This window comes from Periophthalmus magnuspinnatus, chromosome 6 (assembly GCF_009829125.3).
Source record: "Periophthalmus magnuspinnatus isolate fPerMag1 chromosome 6, fPerMag1.2.pri, whole genome shotgun sequence".
Taxonomy (NCBI): domain Eukaryota; kingdom Metazoa; phylum Chordata; class Actinopteri; order Gobiiformes; family Gobiidae; genus Periophthalmus; species Periophthalmus magnuspinnatus.
The window spans coordinates 14,482,528-14,508,821 of record NC_047131.1 but is presented as its reverse complement, the minus strand read 5'-3'; the positions used below and the strand labels follow the sequence as shown (position 1 = coordinate 14,508,821).

At 37.1% G+C, this 26,294-nt stretch overlaps 1 protein-coding gene across 1 annotated transcript in view; it reads right to left on the bottom strand.

Annotated features, from left to right (window-relative positions):
- pclob (piccolo presynaptic cytomatrix protein b) overlaps positions 1 to 26,294 on the bottom strand; it is a 107,506-nt gene that overhangs the window by 58,902 nt on the left and 22,310 nt on the right. Inside the window, exons 13-14 of the mRNA XM_055222579.1 lie at positions 24,639 to 25,547; positions 721 to 1,416 (exon numbers count right to left, since the gene is read on the bottom strand). Coding sequence (XP_055078554.1) covers positions 721 to 1,416; positions 24,639 to 25,547 — 1,605 coding nt within the window. The remainder of the gene's footprint in view (positions 1 to 720; positions 1,417 to 24,638; positions 25,548 to 26,294) is intronic.

Genomic DNA, 26,294 nt, shown 5'->3' with positions numbered 1-26,294 from the left:
ATATTAAAAATGTTTTACAAAAGTGCAAGTGATAAAAACATGTGACAAATTATATTACAAATGCAAGCACAATACTATTCCTATCATATTTTGTTCTTGATTTATGAGTAGCTATTCACCGCAAGAGCAGAACAGTTTATTTCCAAAAAAAACCCCCAACATATTAATGGCATTATAAATGAATCGAAGTTTGAAATTAATTTTTAGCAGTGCCTGGTTTTGCATGCATGGGCCAAAACCATTTTAATTTACACAATATTATGTCATCTGCTTTAGTCATAGTCAGTTTTAATACTCACTGATATAGCCTGGAACACTTGAACTGATCATTTTAGTTTATTCAGATATTGGTGATATATCGGAGGGTTTCTCCAGATATTGTTATCGGTCCAGTATTCAAAATTTAGCCAATATATGGTACCATTATTTTTCTACATTGCCCCAGTCTCTGTGTGCCCATATGTCATTCCCAGTTTGTCATTAGTTCATCAGATTTGTCTTTTTGATCAGACTCGAGAGGAAAAATAGAATCTTATTGTTTTAATATCTTATTGTCAAATATCAGTTATCAGCCACAGCAGCAAATTAAATATCGGTATCAGCTCAAAAAATCCATATCGGGCCATCCCTATCTAAAATACACTAACATAATTCCTTAAGAAAACACAATCCATGCAGAAGTCCACGTACTAAATATATGCACTGTATAAAGACTCTAACCTTAGTTGCTGCAGCTTTAGTGACCTCCTCAGCAACCTTGGTCTTGCTGTCCTCTACTAACACTGGTTCCACTTTCTTTTCAGGTTGTGGTTCTTGTATCTTTTCCTCGGCCTTGACAGCTTTTATATCTTTTGTCAATGTTATCACTTCCGATGGCTTTTTCTGAGCCACGGGCACCACTTCTGCTACTTCAGACTTCGGAACAGTGGAGATGGGCGCCACAGTCGCCTTGGTGGGTGGTACAGGAGCGGGTGCAGCTGGTACCTCCACTTTTGGTTTGTCAGGTGGCTCCAATACTTTTGGTTTCTCTGCTTCTTTTTGAACTTCCATTGCCACTGCTTTGGGAACTTCAGCCGCCTTCTTTTCAGGAGTAACATTGGTGGGTTTTGCTGGTGGGATAGGCTTGCCATCTGGAAACTTTTCAGATACTGGTGTAGGCTTTGTAACATCTTTTTCCATCTTGGTGGGCAAAGGTGGAGTTTGTGGTTTGGGAGCAGTCTCGGGCTTTGGTTTGACAGGAGGAGGGACGGGTTTTGTATCAGCTGGAATAGGTTGAGGCTCTTCCTTTTTGGTTGGTGGTGCAGCCTGGGTTTCTGCCTTGATCGATGGAGGTGCCGGCTGAGACATTTTCCCCGGATCTCCAAGCTGTCCCGACAAGGCCCTCTGAGTCTGGCAGTTCAAGCACAGCCATTCCTTCTGCAAAACACACAGAAAAATACATTCTTTAAGGCTCAAATTTGAATGTACATTGTAAAAAGAAAGTGCAAATCACACAGAATCACACAGCAGACAATATATCATTTATGAAACAGTCCCCGCAAAATATATCATAAGTACATATGTAATGTCATAGTTAACATCTTTATATTTAAAATTTGACTAAAATCCAGTCCAGGTTTTGGAGTTTTTCATTGAAGTTTATCACTTTTCTTCCTTGTTGGGCACAGGCAGTAAATGACATACATAGAGGTAATATCATAATTGTTACCTATCAGCTATACTGTGCATAGGGCCAAATCATAGTCTGACTAGGTTCATTAGTTCTTCTAATATAATCATACTTCGATTCTTATGTATAGGCCAAATCATGTCTTAATTTCACAATATGTATGATTAGACATAGAGAGGTTTAAACTGTGTTGATGGCATAGGTATTTCATTTTAAAACAAACTGCTACTTCTTGTATTTCAGTCATTTTCTTCTAGCATTTTCTCTACAAACTTCCCCTTAACTTAATGTAAAACTATGATTTACCACAGGTACTATCCGACCAAACCAAGTAATAATAACAAAAACATGCAAAAGTAAAAGTACTAAGAAAGGACAACTAAGGACAACTGTATGTTTATCATCATTCCTGCCTTATGTAACTTGCATCTGTCACTGTCAGTCAATCACAATTTGCCATTTTGGTCAGTCTCTCCAATCAATGCACTCTGGCTTCCCTACGTTTCCAGTTAGTCAGGTACAGGTTGCAGCCCTCTTCTGTCCCCTCTCTACAGCAGCAGCAGAACCATCAGCCTCCTCAATTTCACCTTCTCTTATGCAATATCAAGAATGTCTTAACCACACTTAGTACTTTTACAATATTCTTTACACTTCACAAGCCATATTTGGGTTTTATCTGCATACTGCAACAAAAATAGCGTGATCAAGTGTGATGAAATGTCTGCATCATTGTGTATTTAGTGACATTTATAATAGCTAAACTACTAAGATGAATTCTCAAAAGAATATATATGACCAGATGCTTCAAACTGAAAGGCGTGAAAATACATCCAAGAGAATAATGACAAGTAAATAACAGTAGTTACAAATTAAGCTACTACAACCTCAGAATGACGTATGGTGCACTTGCTTCTATTTCCTGATGAGGAAATACAAATACTATGGACTGAAATCAGGTGGATACATTTAATTATTCAGAGTTGATTATTCATGCAGCCTTTGTGGCTTGCTCAATATCTTAAATATGAATAATGTTTTCATGATATAAGAGTAGGACACTCAAATATCATTGCATAAGAATTATAAAACTGCATTTCAGGGAGATTGTGAGAAATGCACATCATAATAGAAAATACTTTACTGCAACTAAGGCTGCAATGATTAATCAACTTATCATGACTACTAGAATCCAGTAGTAGCGCCAGCATCAGGATTTGGGTGGGCCGTGGCAAAAGTGTCTGGGTCTGTGTTCCTGTGCCCCTCTCACTCACACGCATCCCCCTAGGCCCGTGCACACATGCACACGTCAATCTGTTCAGTTTTCTCTGCATTCCTCGGTTCTTTTGCCTCCCATTAAGCGGCAGACTGGTGTCTTTCTCGCGCATATGAAGGTGTAGACAATGATTAATTTAATCAAAAAGGGTGTGAAAAATACTTTATTACAAAGCCCTGTACTCATAACATTTACTGATACTGACAGTTGAAATAATGTAAAATTGAGAAAATTGTAAAAACAATGTGCTCCAGCTAATGTGCAGATGTTGTAGTCTATGTAGCAGCTATATTATTTACTATATAATAAACACAAAAAACATTTACTTAACTTTAGTTTGTAATTTTATTTTTCTACAATAGACATTTCTACACAGTCAATTAACGTTAAGCAAATTAAAAGTGTTTAGCAAAAAGCATTTGGGATCGTTTCCCTTCAAACTACTCTCTCTCTGCTTAATTAATAGACCATAGTACTAATGACAATACATAAATGTACAGGCGTAACGTTAAATCGTTATGAGACTACGGTTGAATCATTCAAATAAAAACATTATTATTTTTTTAAATAGTGTGAAAATACACTCACAGCTTAATTAGTGCCACTTGATTAGCTGCTAGCCTGGTTAGCTGTAGAAATCCACTTCAACCGTCAATCTGAAGCTTTGTAAATTTGATAAAAGGCTCGGGCTTTCTTAGTAAATCAAAACATCAAAAAAGAATAAACTATTTAAAATTTGTATCAATTATGCACTTTATTTGTAAATAGTCTTCACCATATTTCAACCTTTATTTGTTGATTATGCATTTTACATTTTTTTGTCTCAATTTACAGTAAAAATACTAGTTTGACTTGTAGACTGATTGAAAAAATAATCACTGACTAGTCGGTTATAAGGCTGCACAATTACTCGCCACCAAATCGAATTTGCAATTTGAGTTGACACAGTTATCATATCCCTGAGGCTGCAGTTACGTAAAAAAGAGAATGTCTTTTGCAGCAAACAAAATCTCTGGTCTTCCATTGAAAAATTGTAATGACATGCATGGGATTCTTGTTGTTTGCAGTGTGCACTCTAAATATATATCACATACCTAATCGCACTTCCAATACTTGTGAGACAGATCGTGCAGCCCTAGTTAGCTACTACAATAATCGCGAATTGCAGCCCTTTCTGCAATGTAACATACAACTAGCTAACCATCAATTAATAATGATAAACAATGATTTGAATGGAATAGCTCTATATGTTTAAATCCATGCATATTACCTCTTAATACCATGCAATTTGAAAGTCTATCTCATACTATGAATACACAACTAACTACAAGCTCATAGTTATATCTAGCATTTGTCAGCGCTGTAGCTTTCCACCTACCATCAAAGTGCTTACCTTGCATATGGGCTAATCATATTCTACAGGCATGGCTAATAGTTTTAAATGTAATCCGCCGCAGACACTGTACGCCACCTGACACCAAAGCCCCATTAAGGCGGAGGAAAGGCACAGTACAGGAGCTGAGTTGTGGTAAGCAGCAGTCTAAAGCACGGCAATGCGCTTGACTCTGCGGAGGAGACAAGGGGGAGCAGGGCTGGGGCTGAGAGCGGAGGAGCAGATTATACCATGTTCACGCGGCACATTTGGAAAATAAGAGTTTAATGAGTTTATCTGGTGAAATGTGCTTAAAGGTCCTATATTATGCAAAATTGACTCTCGTGAGATTTGAGCCGTATTAGAATGTTGTTACCTCATCAAAAACAGACCTGGAGTTGTGTTTTGTTTCATTCACGTATGTTTGAGTAATTCTTTATTATTAGTCTCTCTGCACCTCCAAAGCTCAAAATGCTCTGTTCCACCTTGTGATGTCATTAAGAGGCACTTTTATAAGTTAACATCTCCTTTTACCTTTTGTCCAGTAAAGACTGTCATTTCCAGGGCTGAAATTATCCAAGTGATTCTAGTGAAGGTGTTTTGAGTGTTTAGGATTTGCAAGATTTGTGTGTTAAACATGTGTGAATGAAACAAAACACAACTCCAGGAATGTTTTTGATCAAGACACATCATTATAATGTAAATCAGAAAACAGAGTAATAGAGGACATTTAAGTGCTGCAAGTCCATAAGTTATTTCAAAGGCAGATTAATAAATGTTAAAATTCCACGATGGTTAAACATGATACTAAGTCATGGGTGTCCAAACTTTTCTCTTTAAGGTCCACATATAAAAACGCAGACAGAGCTGAGGGCCAATTGAGGGCCATAGACTCGTCACCAATACAGTGAATACTTCAAATCCGTGTTATTATTACAAGTTAGACTTAACCACTAGACCTTTATTCATACTTACATCCTCAGTGGGACACATTAAATATTTGATATGGGCTTGTTAAAGTAGATTTTCAGAAATATACAGTAAAAAGTACTGTTTAAGGTAATAGTGGCCAATTCTGATAGTGGCCAATTCACCTGGAAGCTTGAGGGAAAAGAAAAAATGAGGGCCACATTTGGTCCCCGGGCCACAGTTTGGGCATGCCTGTGCTAAAGCATGTTAGAAACCCACTATGAATGAAAGAAAAAATGTATTTATATGCGAAAAACATACTAACTAACAAACAGAGGTGGATAGCGTAGCCAAAAATTGTACTCAAGTAAAACTAACCTTACTTCAAAAGAATATTACTTATACTTATTAGTAGAAGTACAAAGTAGTAGTCCAAGAAATTTCTCAAGTAAGAGTAAGTACTACTGAAGAGTTCAAATTGTTTAATATTGCCAAATTGTGAACATAAAGCTTTTGTCACTTGTAGACTTACTCACAGTGGGAAGAGTAACATTTACTCAAGTAAAAGTACTGTTGACTTCAATAAAAAATATTACCCAAGAAGGAATAAAAGTATAGAAAATTACTTTGAAAAGCATAATTTCTTTAAAAAATACTCAAGTAAATGGAACGAGTACTACCCAACCTCTACTAAGAAAATTTATGATTTAACTTTTCCTCCAGAATTCACTCACTGAGCTGCAGAGGCTGCAGTAGCACTAATTCATGATTAACTACAGGTGCTGGAGTTTAGGTAGTGATCATTCAGCTCAGAGAGAGTCCTTTTTGGGTTAAACCAACTGAATTTAAGATAAGATAAGATAAACTTTATTGTCCCAAAAGGGAAATTTGTCTTGGGCTCACTGCCCGCAGCTTAAAATCACAGTTACACTCACACATACACAACAGTCTCAAGATACATGTGCCATTATTAATGTCCATAGTCCATTTGTGCACTGCACAACCATAAAGTGTACAAGTTATTTCTCAAGCCCCATTTCAGCATTGAAACTGGCAACACAAATGAGAGACTAATGTGAGGCTTATTCTACTTTCTGATTAGATAATTGTCCAAACATCAAATGATTAAATGTAAAACTGGGCTGTAATTGACTAAAGAAAAAATGTGTTGACTGAAGACTAAAAAGTTGCGTGGCAAAAGCTCTCAAGACTATTACATATCTCTATGTATCTGACCCCAACTGCACTCGCAAGACTACACCTGCAGGGGAGTTAATGCAAAAACAAGTATGTATGCAGAAAAAGTACGAGCTTGTGAATCTGCCTTATTACGTATAAATAACAAAAAATACCAAATCTTCAGCAAACTCACTCACTAACTTCTCTTTCCTGCTGTTTTCCCATATAAATCCTGATAATCTAAATATAATGACTGGTTGACTGATACACATTTTGGCCAATTAAGACATCAGACACCACCACCTACACAACTAAAGGCCTAAACCCCTAATATAAAACAAAAACTCAAATGAAAAATCCCAACAAGGCACTAAAGTTTGCTAACATACCAGTTAACTAAACTATCTCAAATTCAAACTCAATATTGGACGCTCGCTCTCCACCCAAATCAAAACACATTTATTACAGCAGACAAACACAGGCATATTCCCCGCTGTTGATGCATGAGAGAGAAAACAGACAGCTCTAGAAAAATATGATCAGCTTTGTAATAAATACGACTCCAGTCACAACTTAATCAAAGTGAAATTGAGTGGCTGTCTGCAGTGTCGACATGACTGATGGTGATACGCAGAGGCTTTGAAACTCCAGACGCCTACAAATCCCGTAGAGATCATTTCACCTCAGAGAAAGCCTTAATGTCCGATTATTACATTTGCAGAAGGAGGAGCAGGGACAATAGCTTCACAACTGGAACAGTAATGAGATGAGTAAAATGGAACTGTGTCAATATCACTGGAATGTTTTGAAATAGTGGCAGAAACGTACAGGCTCAGTAAAGAACTAAGCTTGGATTAACAAAGAAATTCTTGGTCGACGAAAGACATGTCCAGCTGATTAATTAGTGGACTAAAAGGGGACGTGGAAAAAGCTCTCCAACTAAGAAAGATATCTTTGTAATCCCTCTATCTGCAAATGGATGCACATTAGTCCTGGACACATCTGCAGTCTGCCCGTCCATAGGAGTGGATCTCTCCTTCACTGTGGTTCTTGAGGTTTTTCTTTTTCCTTCTGTTTTTCCTTGCCGAAAAGGAGCGTCTAAGGACAGGAGATATTCTGGGACAGTTCTCCATTTGCTTGTTTTCTGTTGGTTAATCTGCTTGTCTGTTAGTCTGTTTCACTGTTGATTTTCTAACTCTCTTTTGGTTAAATCAATTATCATGTTCAGTCTTAAGAGCCAACTAATGTTATTTTGAGCTTTGCAAAAATACATTGAATTGAATCCCTCAGTCGTCCAAATTCAATTCTGTCAACTGGACAAAAGGCTTAAAGTGACGTTTCGCTGCGCATTCAAGTGGCTTCTGCAGCTCTGGCCCGATCACTGGTGGACATGGCCTTATATTTATCTGATTTGAGGAACTAACTACACTGAAACTAACAGACCTATTTCTGTTTGTTGGCTTGGTCCGTTGAACCACACTGTGCCTCAATCATATTTTGCCTAATCGTTAAAGCCCCTAATGTGTGCTCTCAGACCTATTAACATACTGGCTATCACTATTGTCTTCCTTGTTTTGATTAAGATCTGACGATGGAGTCATAAATAGGAGATAAATTAAATCATTTATGTTCCATTAGGGGCCTGGACAAAACGGCTTTACTCTAAAACTTCTGTCCAGTTGACCTAATTGAATTTTCTTTTGCTATAGCTCTCCAACTGTTGATTATCTTTACAGTTTGACCATGTGACTGCACTCAAAATATTACAACTGCATGTGAGTTTGTGCAAAAGTGACTATTCAAACTGTAAAAGTATTAAGAAAAAAGTGTATTTGTATGTAAAAACTTAGAATTCACTCCAAAGTCTTCAGAAAATCCAGTCCTCAACTTCTTTCTTCTGTTGTCCATATAATTCCTTATCTTCTAAATAAAAGAATCAAGACCAAGACAACATGGACTAAATAACTAAGGGATTACAGCCCTACTATTCAGAATTCGAAGATGTTGGAGTACTGAACACTATTTTTTTGCATACTTCTGCCCAAACTCATGGCTTCTAGGGCTGTAGTTGACTAAAGAAATTCTTGGTTAACTCAAGCCCTGTGTATCAATGAATCGACTGAGGGAGTGTGGTGTAGTGCAAGTTCTAAATTATTAGGATCTCATGCAAAAATAATACATTAATCTTATACAGCCATTTTCCAGTTGCTCAAAGTCGCTTTACATTTCATTCATTATTCATTCACTCCACACTCGGTGATGCTAATCTAGTACTGCAGACACTAGAGCTGTGGGCCTTGAGCCGTTTAGTTGATTAATCTCTTGATGGAATTTTAGCAAAATTTGTGTTATTTGACTAATCATTTTATTTAGATTATAAGGATTCATATGGGACAACCGCAGAAAGAAGTGAGTGAGTTCGCTGAAGATTTGGTATTGTTTTGGTATTTATACGTAAAAGGGAGATTAAAGTCATGATTCACAAGTTTAATTTGGTTTTATATGCATACATTGTTTCCTAGTACATTTTTTCTGCCAATCTGCACCATCGACCTCTCCAATCACCACTAACACTCACACACACACACACACACACACACACTACTGGGCAATGTGGGTGAAGTGTGTTCCTATGGACACAATGAGTTTTTCCTCTCCTGCCCCACTGTGGCTCCTGGTATTCCCAGAAGTCTTCTATCCAAGTATAAATCTGGCCCAGCCCTGCTTAGCTTCGGAGATCAGAAGAGTACAGGCTTTGACAATTAAGTTTAGCTAAGAAAAACTGCTGTATACACAGATAGTACTATTAAACAGCATTTTCATAAGTGAAAAGGAAGAAAAACAAACTCCCAAAACTGCAAACTCTTACATTCTTAGTACCTCCTAACTTGTGCACTGATATTTCTTTAGTAATTATAAATTAGTATATAATATTATTCGTCATTTGTTAATAATATTATTCAATGATTTCAATTCCATGTCTCTATTAAATGTGAAGCCTTTCAAAGTACCTGTGATGGAAATGTTTGTATATAAAGTTGTGAAGAAAATATTCTTGTATTTCTTCTGTGTCAGTCTGTCAAACCCAGAGCATTAACATGTGTGAAGCCTCTGTCTCCATCCCATAGGAAACTCTATGTTGTTCTACCTGTCTAAGTGTCAAAGCTGATTAACTCAAGGTTGTGAAACAAATGTCACTCTGATTTGAAATGTATGTAGTGTTGTAATTGTAGAATAAATACTCAAAGCTCAGATGCTCTAGAGCAGGGGTGCCCATACTCTTTTCACCGAGGGCCATATCTTGAAAAACATTTGACACAGTGCCAGTGGTCAATACAGTGAATAATTCAGATGGGCGTATTTACCACAGTTTTGACTTCATACTTAAATAATAAGGCTTGAAATATAATGTTAGGTCTGTATGACAATGCAATGCGATGTTATTTAGGTTATATTGGTAGGATTACTCAAATTTGCAGTAAAAAGTACTGATCATGATCAATTGGGCCAGTTCAACAGAAGGCCTGAGGGCCACATTTGGACCCCGGGCCATAGTTTGGACACCCCTGCTCTAGAGAAAATAGAGGAGAGATGCTCTAAGGGAGAGACTCAGGAAGACTTCCTCAGGAAGAAGCTGGAAGGCCTGGGCTCTGTCCATATCTGCTGTAACAAAAAATAAATCTTTTTGTATTTCATAACTAACCGGGCTTTGCAAATGGATAATTATTCATCAAAAGTTATTATTTTTCCACAACATATTCCCTGCTGAGGGCTTGCATAACCCCATTAGTCTCCATACTTCTGACTGGGAGATACTGGGCAAGTACACAATCTACTGATTTATCGACTAACCAACTAAGCAACCAAACAACCAAACAACTAAACAACTACTGCCCTACTGGCTTCACAGTTTAAAATCTGCATTTACATTTCCCCACCACTGAAACAGCATGGTGCCATAGGAGTTTCTTAACCATACTTTTCAGTAATAGTTCCACCATAGATTCCACAGTATTACATTGCCAACACCAGTACCAAGTGCCAGTTAATATGCAAGCTGTGGACATTTTATGTAAGATTATGTCAGCCTTCTACATCCCAGGTGGTCACATGCGTCTGACTCAGAGAACAGCCTTATGCAATATGTTACCTCACCTTGCTAATCAGATCTTACATATTCTTATTCAAAATACTTAAGACTCATAAGTAATTCAGTCTTGAATTGCATACTAATCACCAATAAAGGGCGCAAGAAATCTCTCTCTGCTGGGACAGTAAGAGGTGAGGCCGAATGAGGCTAAAAACATTATCTGCTATCTACGAGACTCCAGTATTAACAAACAAAACAGCAAAACAATTTGAATGACTGCAATTAGCAAATCACAAAGACATACATTTTTTCAGGAGGTAAAGATGCACTATGTAACTTTTTTGGTCATGAGTGGGCAAGATATCTTTTCCTGGAATGTTGTACACAGTATGGCATTATACTCATCTCTATAGCAACAATCAGTTGATAACACAGGGCAAAGTATTATTTATAAAAATAAAAAAAAATTAAAATAAAATAAATAGATAAATAAAAATAAAATAAAAAAATAAAAAATAATACAAAATAATAATAAAAAAATAAAAATAAATAAAATTTAAAAAATCCACGGAGAACAGCAGGTTGCATATTATCTTGCATGAAAAAAAATGATAATAATAATAATAATAATAATAATAATAATAATAATAATAATAATAATAATAATAATAATAATAAAGAAATACCTAGCCTAGTGACTACTACCATGGAGATGAATATGTTTCATAAATACATATTGTGGAACATTCCAGGCATCTCCATGGAGTCAAGCAGGTGGCAGACCCTCTACCAGAAAACATAGTTCACCCTTAAAAAACATGAAATATTTGAAAAACACATAATAGATTAGGACACCGCTAACGAATACTGATGTGTCCAAAATGTATGGATTTTCTTTAAAGCTCCTCTACCTAATTTTTTTCCATGTATTTGACCAAAAAGTGACTTGATCCAGTACAGATATATTACTCTCGAGGTCAAAAGTCCTGTGCGTGCTATGTGCATCTAATTATAAAGCATTTAATTTAGTGACAAAGCAAAACCTGGCAGTGGTCAGACTTCTGCAAATATGTTCTGAAAAGTATGAGAAGTTTTAGTCACTTCTAATATCTTATCTCTGTCTGAATGTAATTAAACTGTTGAATTTTTTTCTTTTTTAGTCAGTGCAATATGAACACTGACTAACTCAAACATGCACAAAGAAAAGAACATATAACAATTATGAGCATGTTTCTGATGAAAAACAAAATACCGTAAAATACTCAAAAACTGGACTTGGTTGTAAAATGTGTGGAAATGTGAAAATGCACGTTATTTTCCTGGCAAGTCCACAATGATTTCTCTCTGTATTTCTTATACAGAGCCACATCAGTCTGGTCCCCATGCTCTTGGACACGTCTCGAGCCAGAAACAAACATGATCACCCAATCAGATTTGTTTATTTCAGTGGCGAGTGTGAAACAAAGAAGCTCATTGGTGACCTATCACTTATGACAAAATGATGTTGCTCTCACCTCAGATGAAGCGAGTTTAGTGTTTCACTCATTGACGCTACAGAAATCAGCTATATTTTCAGTCCCCAGTGATTTTTTTTTCCTTTATTTTATCCGCAGTAGCAAGCTAATCCACCTGTCAATCACACCCATCTGAAATCGAGGAGAATCACTGGTGACCAACCTCACACCTTCGAAAAGTAATGGAAAGGTGTGTATTCTTCATCCCAGGCGAGCACGACGTCTCCAAGTCTCCAATCGTGAAACTTTTTAGCCAGCCCAACCCTATTTCACCACTACTGTCCAGCAAGACTAAACCCATCCACCCCAATCTATCAATCACCCCCTAAATAATTATCAAATATTTCTTAATCTCATTTGATTCACCTCGAGTCCCAGTCCCTATTCCTCCAATCCGTCTCCACAGAGCAATGCATCAAAGCGGACGTCATTGGAAAGCCGCCATGCTCTTTTTGTCTAATTAAATCTGTTCATGAGTATATAGCACTGGAAAGGGCCTGAGCTATGGGAGCAGGGGAGAGGCTGCCAGAGGAGATTAGCCTGCAGTGAGCTGGATTACACCAACGACAGCATCAGGCTAACTCCACGGGCTCACACTGCATTAAGTCAAGATCTGCTGAGCCTGTGATTGCGAGCCTGACACAACGGCACATACGCTGATGTGAGGGCGTTAAGAGGAAATAATAATGCTAGGAGAGCAGACAGTGTTGTTACGTCAGAGGTAAAAGAAATATGGGCAGGGCAGCTTTTGGTGTTGTTGGTTGGACTGGAAAATTTAGGAAGAAAAATCAAATTGTGATTTTTGTGACAAGCGAGACTGGATTTGGGAATAGACTTGAAACTGAAAATCGATTCTGATATCATGGTGATAATAAAAAACGCTCTTTCTTTAGACAATAGAATATGATTTTCAACTTTAAATCATAGTACTTTCTTTTATATTCCCATGTTACCTTATTAATTAGTATCTGATTTTCGATACTTCTGACAACCCAGTTTTAAACACACCCAGGAGAATTGACAGGCTGAAATATAAACTAATAAACCAATACAAGAATCACATTATTTTGACAATAAATGTTGTTGTTCATGCAGGCAATTGTGGTACTTCATAAACCGCAGCCTCTACAGTTAGTTAATTGCGTCTATTCAAATTGTGTTTTTGATTAGATTGTGATTAGTATTGCAGCCCTAGTTCGTGTCCGAAGCAGAATCGTGTTTGGTGGCAACTGTTTTGAAAATTACAACAAAGTGGTGGAGAAATTCTGAAATCTTGTTTGAACATGCCACATTCTATTATATTTCAGGATGTAAAGATGCACTATGTAACTTTTCTGGTTGAGGATGAGCAGGATGTCTTTGCATTTTCCTGGAATGTTCTAAGCTCATGTTTATTGCAATAGCCAGGTGATAACACAGAACAAAGTATTATTTAACACTTCAGTCATTGACTAAATGAAAGATAGACCATGTCATAATGTGGAATATGACCTGGAAATGCAAAAAACTCCATTTCCATGGAGAACAGCAGCTTGCAAATTATCTTGCATGAAAAATTAACGATAAAGAAATACCAATTTAAAAAAAATAATAATAATAAAATTCAAACTATTTCCATGGAGAACAGCAGGTTACATATTGCATGAAAAAATGGGGAAAAAAAATCTAATTATAAAGCAGTTATTAGCATCCAATAATCAGAATGCTAGTTGTTGTTAGCTTTACTGTCAAGCAAAACTCTGCACTGTTCTGCGAGAGCTGTGAAAAGTGCTTGTAAACTCATTGTGGTGAATAATCAGCATGTTCGTAGTGCATCAGGAGGAATAACTTTGGACCACTGCCAACTGTTTAAAAGGGACGTCGGCTTGTTGGCTGAGTCTTGGACAAAATCTTACTGCTAACCGTAATGAGGGTTCAATTGAGGGCATGTTTTTGACGAGGGAACAACGTTATAACATGGTAGAAAGCTCCAAAAAAGTGAATTAATACCTTCTATTAAAAATGTATAATACATACATTACTGTCTGTAGGTGCTTGTCCTAGTGCGCAGACAGACATGTGGGGCTGTGGGATGTAGACTGACTTCCTCCAGTTTGCTCTCAGCTCTGCTCGCTGCTGATACCAGAGCTACACTCAGGCCCACATTGATTTTACACAAATGCTTTTGGCTCAGACTGAAGCAGATAATATACTTGGCTATCAGCAGCCCACACAGGGCACATCTCCCCATTCATCACAACCTCCCAAAATACTACTGTTGAGTTTGACCTGCTAATCACTAATGAGCAACGTGTTTCATTACAATACAAGGACACGCAATAAAGTTGTCTCTTTAATAAATAGATGCAATAGGTTGGGTTCCCGTGACATCACAACACTGCAGGGTAACTATAGTTTAACCTGAGCTGGAGACAGGTCAGAATTCTGTGGTGGAATATGTTGTTTAACCGTCAGACTACAGATTTGTTTACTTGGTTTATGGTTCATATCTCTGTAATTACTAGACTTATGCACATGAAACAAAAACTGGCACAAAGTTCATATTATATGTTTGGACATTTCATAAACACTAAATCTCCCACAGAGTTATCTAGGACCCTGCCCTTCATCTGAAATTATGACATCATCAAACTCTACAACATGAGCCTATTGTTTGGTTTCAACTCTGTACATAAACAAGTAAAACCAGGAAGTCCTCATTTGTGCATTTATGTAAACCAGATGTTGACCAAACTGTTCACATTCACCGGCTGACAGGCAATCTATTTGTTAACATGTTGACTATATTAATAGGGTGACAGTTAGGCATTAGGGCTAGGGTTTGCCATTTTAATTTTCTAACCCAAGCTTTCAAAAGGAAAATGAGAAAATACATAATGGTGGTTTTCAGATTGTATAATGTGATAATGTCATACTCTCAGCTCAGGGGCAAGAGTCAGTTTTCCCTATCGATTACATTGCACTTTTTGTTGAAATATCCAAAACATAAATTGACAAATGTTGAACCTGATCATTTTTATTGTGACTGAACCCTAAATCCCACTATATTACAACAAGAATCTGCATGTTAACAATATTAATTTTACCTGCCCTCATATGATTTCATTAGTATTGTCTTTTATAATGTTGTAATGTCATCTGAAACCAGCAATAGAAGTACTGCAATAAAAACATATACATCCAAAAAGTTAAAATGGCAAATAGAATAGAACATTGTATATGTATGACCTATGATATGGCTGTTCAATCAGTCTAAATTCTGTTACCATTATGATTACTGCTCTAATAGATTACAAACGTTCAAAGCAATTCACAAAGTTTGCAGTTTTCAAAGTACCATCATTTCAAACACAATATCCTTATTTGCCTTATCCTGCGTTAGTTTAATTCTGCATAAAACATCTAACCCTGTAGTTTAAATCTGTACAAACATGTTCCAAATTGTGATGTTTGTATTAGTTTGTAAGTTCATATTTCAGTCTTTTTGTCAATTCTTCTGGATGCATTTTAAATTGTGAATTAATATTGGAAATACAATCGCAATCATGACAAAAACTGCAATGAGATATGTTTTCTCAAATCGTTTAGCTCTATTATTAACGCTAACTCTTTAAGGTCCCGTATCACACTGTTTTCTGATCTATGTTATAATGTTGTTTCCTCATCAAAAACATACCTGGAGTTATGTTTTGTTTCATTCACACATATTTAACACACAAATCCTGCATATTTAGGCTGAGTTCTTCTCTCAAACAGAAAACACTCTGTTCCACCTTGTGATGTCATGTGGTAAAACAGGAAGTGCTCCACTGTGTTTTTTAACTCCACACACCTTCATTTGAATCATTTGGATGATTTCAACTCTGGAATTTCCAATCTCTGCTGAACAAAAGGTAAAAAGTAGCTGCTGACTTAAACTACCACTTCATGACATCACAAGGTGGAACGGAGCAATTTGAGCTTTAGAGATGTAGGCAGACTAATAATTCAAGACTACTCAAACATGTGTGAAGGAAACAAAACACTACTCCAGGTTGGTTTTGAGGAACTAACAGCACTATAACATGGCTTTAAGCTCACAAGAGTCAATTTTACGCAATACTTTTAAGGACCTTTACGTGTATTAAATCATGATTTCAATTATGATTTCATTAACGGTGACTATTATGTTTTTCTTTAAGCAAATCGCTGTCATCTAGACAAATTCAACTCACATCTGACATAAATTAAACTTCTTTTGCCATAGTAAAAAACTGATAAACAGTCTTATCCAATGCATCTGATTAATATACTGCACTGTACATACCAACACAGCATTACATTTACAAACAGGTAACTGCAAATATTCACATTACGGTCTAATTTGTGGAACTATTTTTAACTGCACTGCTTTTCCTCCAGCTATCACCGTTTCACCCTGGGTTTAAGAGGACTCAAGGATTTTGTCCCAGCGCCTGAAATATGTATGGCTCAAAAGACACCGGATCTGCAGTGGACGGTCTCCGCTCACGTGAGTCTAACCTCTGTAGAAGAACACGACTGCGACGACACTGAGGACCCCACGTGTGCTCACAGGCCAAACGAGTTAGCCTTGCTTCCAAAAATAGAATGACACAAACATCCAGGGTCATATGAGGCTAAGCGTATGATTTATGTTTTAGTCTAGCCTTTAACACTGCACCGGGTGAATGTGATAATAGAGAGAAAAAAAAACAATTTGTGCGATGAGCCTGTGGCAAACTAGGGTTGTCAATAGAGATCGACTGATATGGGTTTTTCATGACTGATGCTGATACTGATTGTTTAGAATACAAAGCAACCCATGGCCAATTAGGTCTGCCGATGTTTTTGGGCCGATATGTAGAGTTGATTTGGATTATTTTCCCCAAGTTATATTATTTAAATTTACTACAAACTCCTCCCAAGCCTTTTTTTAAACCAGAAACCTATAAGAGAGCTGCGTAAATGGTAAAGTGCCTTCAAAGCGCTTTACATCAAGGAACCACTCACACATTTATACATCAATGTACACAGACAGTGGGGTGACGTGGGTTAAGTGTCTTGCCAAAGGACACACAATGACAGTATTCATCTGTGGGAGCTAGAATCGCACATGATGTTTACGTTGTGAGCGGATTTCGAACTAGTCGGATTAGTGGAAAAACACTCTACCAACTACTACGACTACTGTGTATTGTGTGGTCATGTTTTGTTTTAGATATCTCTTAAAATGTTAATATAAAGCTTTGTGTGTACATTCTAAGCAGTAGACTGACCAAAACAAGTTATCAGCCTATGGTGGAGAGTTAAAAAGTCCAAATATTGTCTATCTCTAGTTGTCAATAGCATAAAAAAATCGATATTAAACGTAGTATCAAGACTACTACTTATTTGAGACTAGATACTCATTTGATAATAAAAAAGTCACATTCACGGGACAAAATATTACCTTTCCTATTTAGCTTTAGAATAGTCTATATCAGAACAAGTATAAGATCACATAAGACTTGTATAAGTATGACTCGTATACACCCATGGACCACTATGGAACCTACTGAGGGATTACACAGATATAAGGCCACATGGTAAAACAAAGTACTATTATTTAATGTTGAAAATCACATTCTCTTGTCTAAATAAAGGTTGTGTTTTTTATTTTCATCGTGGTATCGAAATCAAGTTTGAAATGCTACTGTGATGACACCAAGAAGTACGTGAGTGCAGTGGCAATGAGGAGCCCACATGTGCTCACAGGGGAAATGAATTAGCATTGGCTTCAAAAAGAAAATGCAATATGAACATCCAGGGTCATATGAGGCCATGCTTATGATTAATGTCCCAGTGTAGTCTGTGCTGCTCTGGGTCTACTAGGGATGGATAATGTAACAATAAAAAACTGGGCGATGACCCTGGGCCAAATTGCCAATGGAAAAAAAAAATATTGTGATGCAGCAAGTCAGGGACAGGTGAGTTAAACCAATCATAGGGAAGTATAGACTGAAGTATAGAGTTTGTTTTTTTTGGTTTGTTTCTCAAATACTAGTTCTAATAGCCCTACGTTTACCACTGACTGTCATGATATATTTTGCTATGTTGCTCTTCCCGATTCTATAAAAAAATAAAATAAAATAAAAGTGTTTTTCATGAATATATATTAAAAAAAAAAAAAAAAAAAAAAAATATATATATATATATATATATATATATATATATATATATATATATATATATATATATATATATATATATATATATATATATATATATATATATATATATATATATATATATAACAAAATAAAAAATAAAATGAAAACAACCTGGACTATACATTTGGATCACAATAGCACATGTTGTTACCTTTGTATCACCATAAACATTTAAAAGTAACAATACTGGGCAAAAAGAAATACTTAAAGAAATAATGAGCAACATTTATACTCCACAATTTGTATGAGATGAAATTATTCAAATGAAAATGTCTTGTGCCACCATAATAATTGAACTGATGGGAGTATATATGTTTCCTAGAGCCACTGTTAGAGGCAGGAGGGAATCAGGGGATCAATTTCCAAACAGAGAAAATAAAACTGGCCTAAAATATACAAATGACATTTTATAATCTGCTTTGCTTATCTACAAGAAACCACAACTGGCTCAAAGTTGCATGTCTTCTGTCAGCACAAAACAACATTATAATATGCTTAAATGGCTCAGACTGTGCTTGAAAGCCACAGAATGTAACTTTTGGGCCAAAAAATAGACTAAAATGAAAACTTTTTTTTTCATTATGTGTGTTTCTTGCATTGAAAAACATAAAAACTCTGAGCAGACTTGGACCTCCATAAACCTGACTCTTATTTGGTCTGAGGATGGGCTGATTTCTATGGAAAAGTTGTTCCTTTGGTTATAAAATTCCACAGTACGACATAACTTTCTATGTCCATGTAATCATGTAGTTGACCTTCCACTTTACATACTGTTACTTTGAAGGATTGAAATCACATAAATATTAAGTATGTCACAGTGGCGCATTATGATGTACTATATATTGCTCCTAAAACTATTGAAACAAATTATTTCCGGACTTTCAGGAAAGATACATAATGCTTTGCCTCAGATGTTCCACAGTTTGGCATTAAATGTATCTATCCCCATAGAGGCCAAGTTACATGTCAGATCTGTGGCAAGTGAAAAGTTAGTGCACCTTTACATTACTGTCATATATTAACTCCACAACATACTCAGAAGGCGTCCGGTTACCATTTAATACTGTATATAGGATAAATATTAAGCCAAAATACATCATTCTGTCTATATAAGTATAAGTTATAAGTAATGTGACAATGTGCCTAATGAAGATGCATGAAAAGTTTACTAGGAGCAGGTAAAAATAGCACAAAGCATTGCCGTATAATTGCTTGGCAGAGCTCGAATCGCCCGTGTCCCAGATACAAGACAACAGCCACTCCGGCCTTTGATAACATCAGCTGAAGCAGAAGTGGACCAAGAAAACCATGCTCCTGGCACTTATTCTGAAGAGGCACATCTATTCAATTCATTTATATTTGAAAGAATAACTGTTCTACTCTTAAACTTACACACATTTATAATACTGAAATGATGGAGTATGTAAGTATGAGCAGAGCCTATTTCTGATTCCATTTGCTGTTAAAGACATTTTGAGTGTAGATTCAACCAGAAGACTGTATTTTCATTCTTGTCCCACCTTTTGTGAGACACTGACGAAGCCTGCTACCTTTGTCTTATAATACATACAGTGGTGGAAAGTAACAAAGTACAAGTAGTAAAGTACTGTACTTAAGTAAGGTATCTGTGCTTTACTGAAGTACATTTTACAGTGGGTAGTTTTTACTTTTACTTCACTACATTTGAGAGCAGGTATCTGTACTTTCTACTACATATTTTAACTGGACTGAAAAGTAAAAAGTAAATGTCATATGATTTGAGGGGTTCATTTTACTATATTTGTGGTACCATAAATACACAAAATTCATACAAAAAATAAAGACACTGATTTGTATTGTTACTGTTAACCAAAATATGTGTCATTTCAAAATCTATAGCAGTATATTTAACAGCACTTGTGTGAAATACCTTTACTTTTTACTCTTTAAGTACATTTTAAACAGGTACTTTAATACTTTTACATATACGTTATGGTCTGCAACTGTAACGTCTATCTGGTGGGCATGATCGCAAATTAACCAATCAGAGAAACGCATGGTCTGTTTGTGTCAAAACAAACATGGCGGCTTATGATAAATAAAATAAAAATAAAATAAAAAAAACAGAATGGAGAAACGGAATAAACAATCAAGAGACATTGAGAGACTTCAGAGACACACGATACAAATTAGTAGTTGTGATTGGACCGTTCCAATAAGTATGGCTGACGCACTTAACAGTCTGGTCTATATTTGAAAATAAAGTAGGTAGGTCAGGCATGGAAATAGCCCCAACTCTCCCCCTAGACCCTATCCTCCCCACAGCAGCAAAATCTTTCACCTCCCTAGCCTCGATTCCCTAGCCTCGATTTTTCCTAATAAATTCATCATATCTTCATCAGAATGAGTCTGCTGCACATGCAAGAACTTTAAAAACACGGAGGAGCACTTTCAGGATTTAATACTTTAAAATTGTCATGTGGTGGCTTGGACAGGTTTGTACTGCTAACTGTGAGGAGTGTTTGAATAGTGCCTGGGAGAGATTGCAAAATTACTTAAGATTAACATGCGTGGATGACATATAAACCCTCTTCAGCCATGTTTTTGTTGAGGGAACAAAGTTATAACATGGTGGAAAGCTACAAAAAGGTGATTATGCATAATGCCCCCTGTTTAATTACAACAAAAGGTGGCACAAAATGTTTTGACAAACCACGACTCCAGCCAGGTCCGTTTTATAACATTACTAAAAAGCTCAGTCGGTTTTGCATATAGAGTGGGGCCCTGAAGTCTCTAGTAGTAGTGCAGCATTACCTTTGTATGTAGTGCTCACAAAGGTAATGCTAGCCCCTGTTCTTCACACAGGCAGGATTCCCTGTGCTCTTATCTGCTCCATGTTTACACCACACAAGGAGAGCCAATTATTGTAATGGCCCATATCTGAGAGGGTGTCAGCCTGATAGTAACACGGCCACATGATGCTTGTGTCTCCCTCTGGGACACTGAAAGGTCAAAGCAAAGTGAGCAGGCCTGTGTAATATGCAGCAAATGATCAATGAATGAACAAGGACTGACATATCACTATAGCTGTAGACATGACAGAGAATGAGCTAATCCAGAACAAAACCAGGCAAAATACAAAAACAATAATAATAAGATTGCCTGGTTATATCATGTGTTAATATCTCACTCTCAGAGATGGTCTTGAGTCATGTATCAATTCCATAATCAGAAATATTGGCAATTATGGTACATTATTGCACTGTATTTTTTCACAGTTAGATTTCCTCTTTACTAAAGTACAAACTAATAATAATAGCTTCCAATCATAATTTGATGACTATAACAGCGGCATGGTAGCTAGCACTCATGCTTCACAGCAAGAAGGTTCAGTGATTGACTCTCAGGTCAGCGTGCCCTTTCTGTGTGGAGTTTGCATGTTCTGCCTGTGTGTGGGTGGGTTTCCTCCCGGCATTCCAAAATGCACAATAGGTACAATAGGTCCTCCAGCTAATGTAGTCCTGACCAAGCCTAGAAACAAGGATGGGTCCCTACTGATCCTGACAGGTTGCTCCAGCAGCACTGAAGGATGGGTCAAAAGCAGATGACAAATTTCCCTATGGGGACAATAAAGTGTACCTTCTCCATAAACAAAACTAATAATCAATACCATTTAACACAAAACAATAATTCAGTGTGTTTCTGTATGTATTAACTGCACAGCCTTACTTCAATTACAGTCTCAAACACAGCAGGTCTATAAAATGTTATATCATCTTATATAGCTAGTATTGTAGGATTCAAATACTAAACTATGTCATTTACAAACATATTCATAGATCTTGCAAACTGAAAATACCTTACAGCAATAAAGATAAGGTACACAGACTCCCGTGCGAACTATTGATTTTGCACACAGGTCGGGTTATTTCATGGCCAACTAAACTACGGCATTTCAAAGAGAATGAAAACTGGACAAATGCGCTGTGGGTAGTGAGAGCTGCTGCCACCCGCGTATAATAAATGTGAGACTGTTAAGTTGCCCAGCGCCACTGATCTGTGAAAGAGCAGATGGCCTCAAAGGAAATGCCTACTGGTAATGTACTGCGGTGTTGTGACGGACTGCACTTCACCTCTTAAGCTTGCTCTTTGGTTGAGTTCACGTGACAGCATAACTTTATAGAACCTCTATAGGTGAAAACTGAGCTGGAGGACAGGTCTGAATTATATGTTGGAATTTGCTGTATAATTGTCATATTGCAAATTTGCTGACCTGGTTTATGGTTAAAGTCGGTTCACAGATCTCTCATGTATTTGTGCAAAATTTTGTATATGCAGTTCTTGAGGTCAAAATAAGTCTTTATCTAATTTTAAAGCACTTTATTGTCCAATAACCAGGAAGTGCGCGTTTAGTAGGATAGTTGTTGTTAGCTTTACCATGACTGCAAAAAAATAATACATAATAATGCACTGGATTTATCCTGCATCTTTCAATATATCCAAAACACTTTACAGTGCATTATTCATTCATGGTGGTAAGCTGCCCTGCCGTAGACTGACGGAAGCAAAGGTGCCAATCCACGCCATTGCCTCCTCCAAACACCACTAACACTCAAACTCACGCACACACCACATTCATACTAGACTGTGTGGTTGAAGTGTCTTGCTTAAGGACACAAAAACAGTCACTGGAGCCCCACTGTGGCACCCAATATTCCCAGTGGTCTCCCTTCCAAGTACTAACCAGGCCCAGTCTTGCCTTGCTAAGATCTGCCGAAATAAAGCTTAGACAAGTCAGTACAGCCACAAAGCCAGTATGGTCACAAAACTTTGATCTTTGGAAGTAGTAAAAAGCTTTTATAAACTTATTGTGGTGAATGTTTAGGAATGCTCGAAATGCATAAGTTTAAGTGAGGAGTAACTTTGTACCACTGCAATCCATTTAAAATGATCTAGATAGTTTTTTTTTGTTTTTAAGACAGTAAAAATCAAGTACAGCGCCTTTAAATATCTCTGTAATTACTGCGCAATAGGTTCAGAAAGTGATTATTCAACCATTATTCAACTATAAAGACATTGTTGTTGTTGTTGTCAGCTGAAAGGTCTTTAAGCCATGCGATTAATATTACAGGGTTATGGATTCAATTCCAAACAAATAATGATAAGATTTAACATTTGTGTATCATACGTTTGGATATTTCTTCCAAAAACAGTAAATCTACCACACAGTTAAGCCCTTGCCCACGAGATGAAATTATGACATCATCAAATCCTAAAATATTGGCATATCACGGGGGTTATGGCGTCTGACTTTGCACACGGGGGATGGGACTTTGCACACGGGGGATGGAGATTCCCTTGTCACCGCTACACTCCGACAGCAGCAGATCCCATCAGCTAATGCGGTTGCACAACCCTCAATCACTTTTAATACAGAGGGCTACTGTGCATGAGGAAGCTAGTATCACGCGTGGTTACATAACAAGGCCAAGTGCTCAGAGGAGGGATAGCCACAACAGTCAGGAGTCACACATTCAACAGTGCAGTTAATGTATGAGAAAGTAAACCAGGGCTGGTGGTGGTTAAAAGCGCTGTACCTGTACCTTCGCAGTGGTCCAAAGTTATTTACAACTAGTTGCAGCAGACATATTTTGACCTCAAGAGTTACTTATACAATATATCTAAACTTAGAAAAGACAAAATTTGCTTAAATACATGGGAAAGTTGGGTACATGTCCTTTCATGTATGCAATCTATACAGCAAAGAAGTAAATAAATGATGATTTTGTAGTAGGATCTTCTGTCCCATAAATTCTGGAGTCTAAAATTTTGAGGGTTCAGTTAAATGTATGTTTTGTTTTTTGTTTTTTCATTTACGTTTTATAGGCAAAAATTACAAAAGCCGCTGCCTCACAGGACTTTGATAGACGATTTAAATCACAAAAACACTGGATAATCAAGTGCATGTTATAATACATTTTTCATACATATATTTCCATGGACTCATGCAGGTGACATGCTTCCAAACTGTACCTTTAAATTTTGGGATTTAAGGGATTAACTATTTGGTTTTATTATTTAATAAAACTTACTACCATGAAAATTCAAGATCACAAAAATATATATTGATATATTGCAACATTCACCTTAGGTATTGAAAGCACCAATACTCTGCAGCTCTAAAACATCCCATTTACGCATTGCAAATACAAACCAACCTATTGCGGTTGATATTGTCTGGGGAGATGCATCATTCTTATGCAAATTAAATAACTGAAATAAGCAACCATCAATCAACAATGCTTTTTCTTTCTGAAATTCTTTCTACAGTGACAAATTGAAAACACACTAGAACCCTTTAGGAACCATTCTTCTAAGCCCTGACCTTGCCATAATGATTTACAGTTAATTAAAACAAGGAACACATAATTAAATTGTACTCACCGCTGCTGTATGAGGCATCGGGTTAAATCCACAGAGGTTGCAGACAGTATTCTTGCATTCTGTACATGTGTTATAATTAGGTGAATCCTTGGAGCCAATGTTAAGCTCAATCTTACAGAGCGGACAGGTTGACGGAGCTGCTTTCGTTGTAACCACTTTCGCGGGCTCCATTGTAACTTTCTCCACTTTTCTCTCCACTGGTGGCGTATCTTTTGCTTGTGATGGTTGTTCGGGCTTGGGTTTGGCCGGAGACATTTTCGGGGACACTGGTGGAGTTGTTTTAGCTTCGTCCTGGACAGCTGAGTTGATAAGCGTCGATGCAGAGCTAAGGAATGATGAACCAAAACCGAACATCTTGCCAGTGACCGTTTCTGTCTTAGCTGGGGTCGGTTGTGTTTTGGGTCCACCAAATCCAAAAAACCCACCGGATTCTTGCTTGGGAGGCTGGGATGGCGGTGCGGCCTTGGCTGGGGAGGGAGCGCGTTTTGAAGGTTGCGACGTGGGTTTGGTTGTGTCCTGTTTTGGAGGTGCTTCTTTGACTTCTGCCTTTGTAGGAGGGGTCGGCTGGGCTGGTTTTGCAACTGGTGGCTGCTTTTGGACTGCATCTTTCGCTGGTGGTGCTGGTTGAGTTGTTGGAAGTGGCTGGGTTTTTGGTAAAGAGCCTTTTCGGACAGGGGCAGCATCTGGGACAGTAGCTGGCACGGACGGCTCGACCTTGGGAGCTTCTTTCTTGGGTGGAGTTGGTGAAGCAGTCTCCTTCTTCACTTGAGGTTCCGGAGGCTTCTCTTTCTGGGCAAGAGGTTTGTCCTGTTTGCTTGGTGCCAGTGGTTTCATGGCAGGAAGTCCAGTGGCCTCTGATGGTCCTATTGCCCGTTTCATCTGGCAGTCCAAACACAGCCATTCCTTTACCTGTGTAGACAAAACAAGAAAACAATAAGACATAATATTGTTCCTGTAAGTCCAAAACAATTTCTAGTATAGTCAGTAATAAGCTAACAAAGTTGTATATCTGTCAAGTGCATTTTGCAGTGAGCAGTGTTATCTTTCAAGGACTTTCATACGTCTTAACTACCTAAATTTTTTTTCATGTAGTAGATTAAATTAGTCAAATAGTAAACTGTATACTGCAGTTCATAGATACAGAATCAGACACCTAGGCCCTGTCTGCATCTAACTATATGCATCTACTATAAGTGTTTTTTAATTTTTTAGAAGTGGTGTGCTGTTTGCAGACAGGTTATTGTTAGCAGGAATGCTCCAACTCCCTTAAGTTGTGAAACCTCCTTATGTTAGTGACAAGTTTGGACTACTGCTCAACAATAGCTAGCTCTATTTTTTGCAGTAAATTAAATGTATAAAACGTATGTACGTGTGATGTAACAATGAATTCCAACCCTATTTTATCCATTAACAAAATAGAGCTTTTCACAGTTGCTAAAAATAGATTATGATTGTAATATTAACTAGTTTTATCATACAATTTCTGGTTTTACAGTGAGTGTTTAAATGTAGAACGTGTGCTATTTGCTGGTTTGTTTGTCTATGCCTGTAAGATCAATTGTAAAGTGGGCTATTGTGTAAGAAATGTTGTAAAGAGTTGTCTGATGTCTATGGTGTGGTAATAAGCGATTAGTAAATTATATATATATATAAATA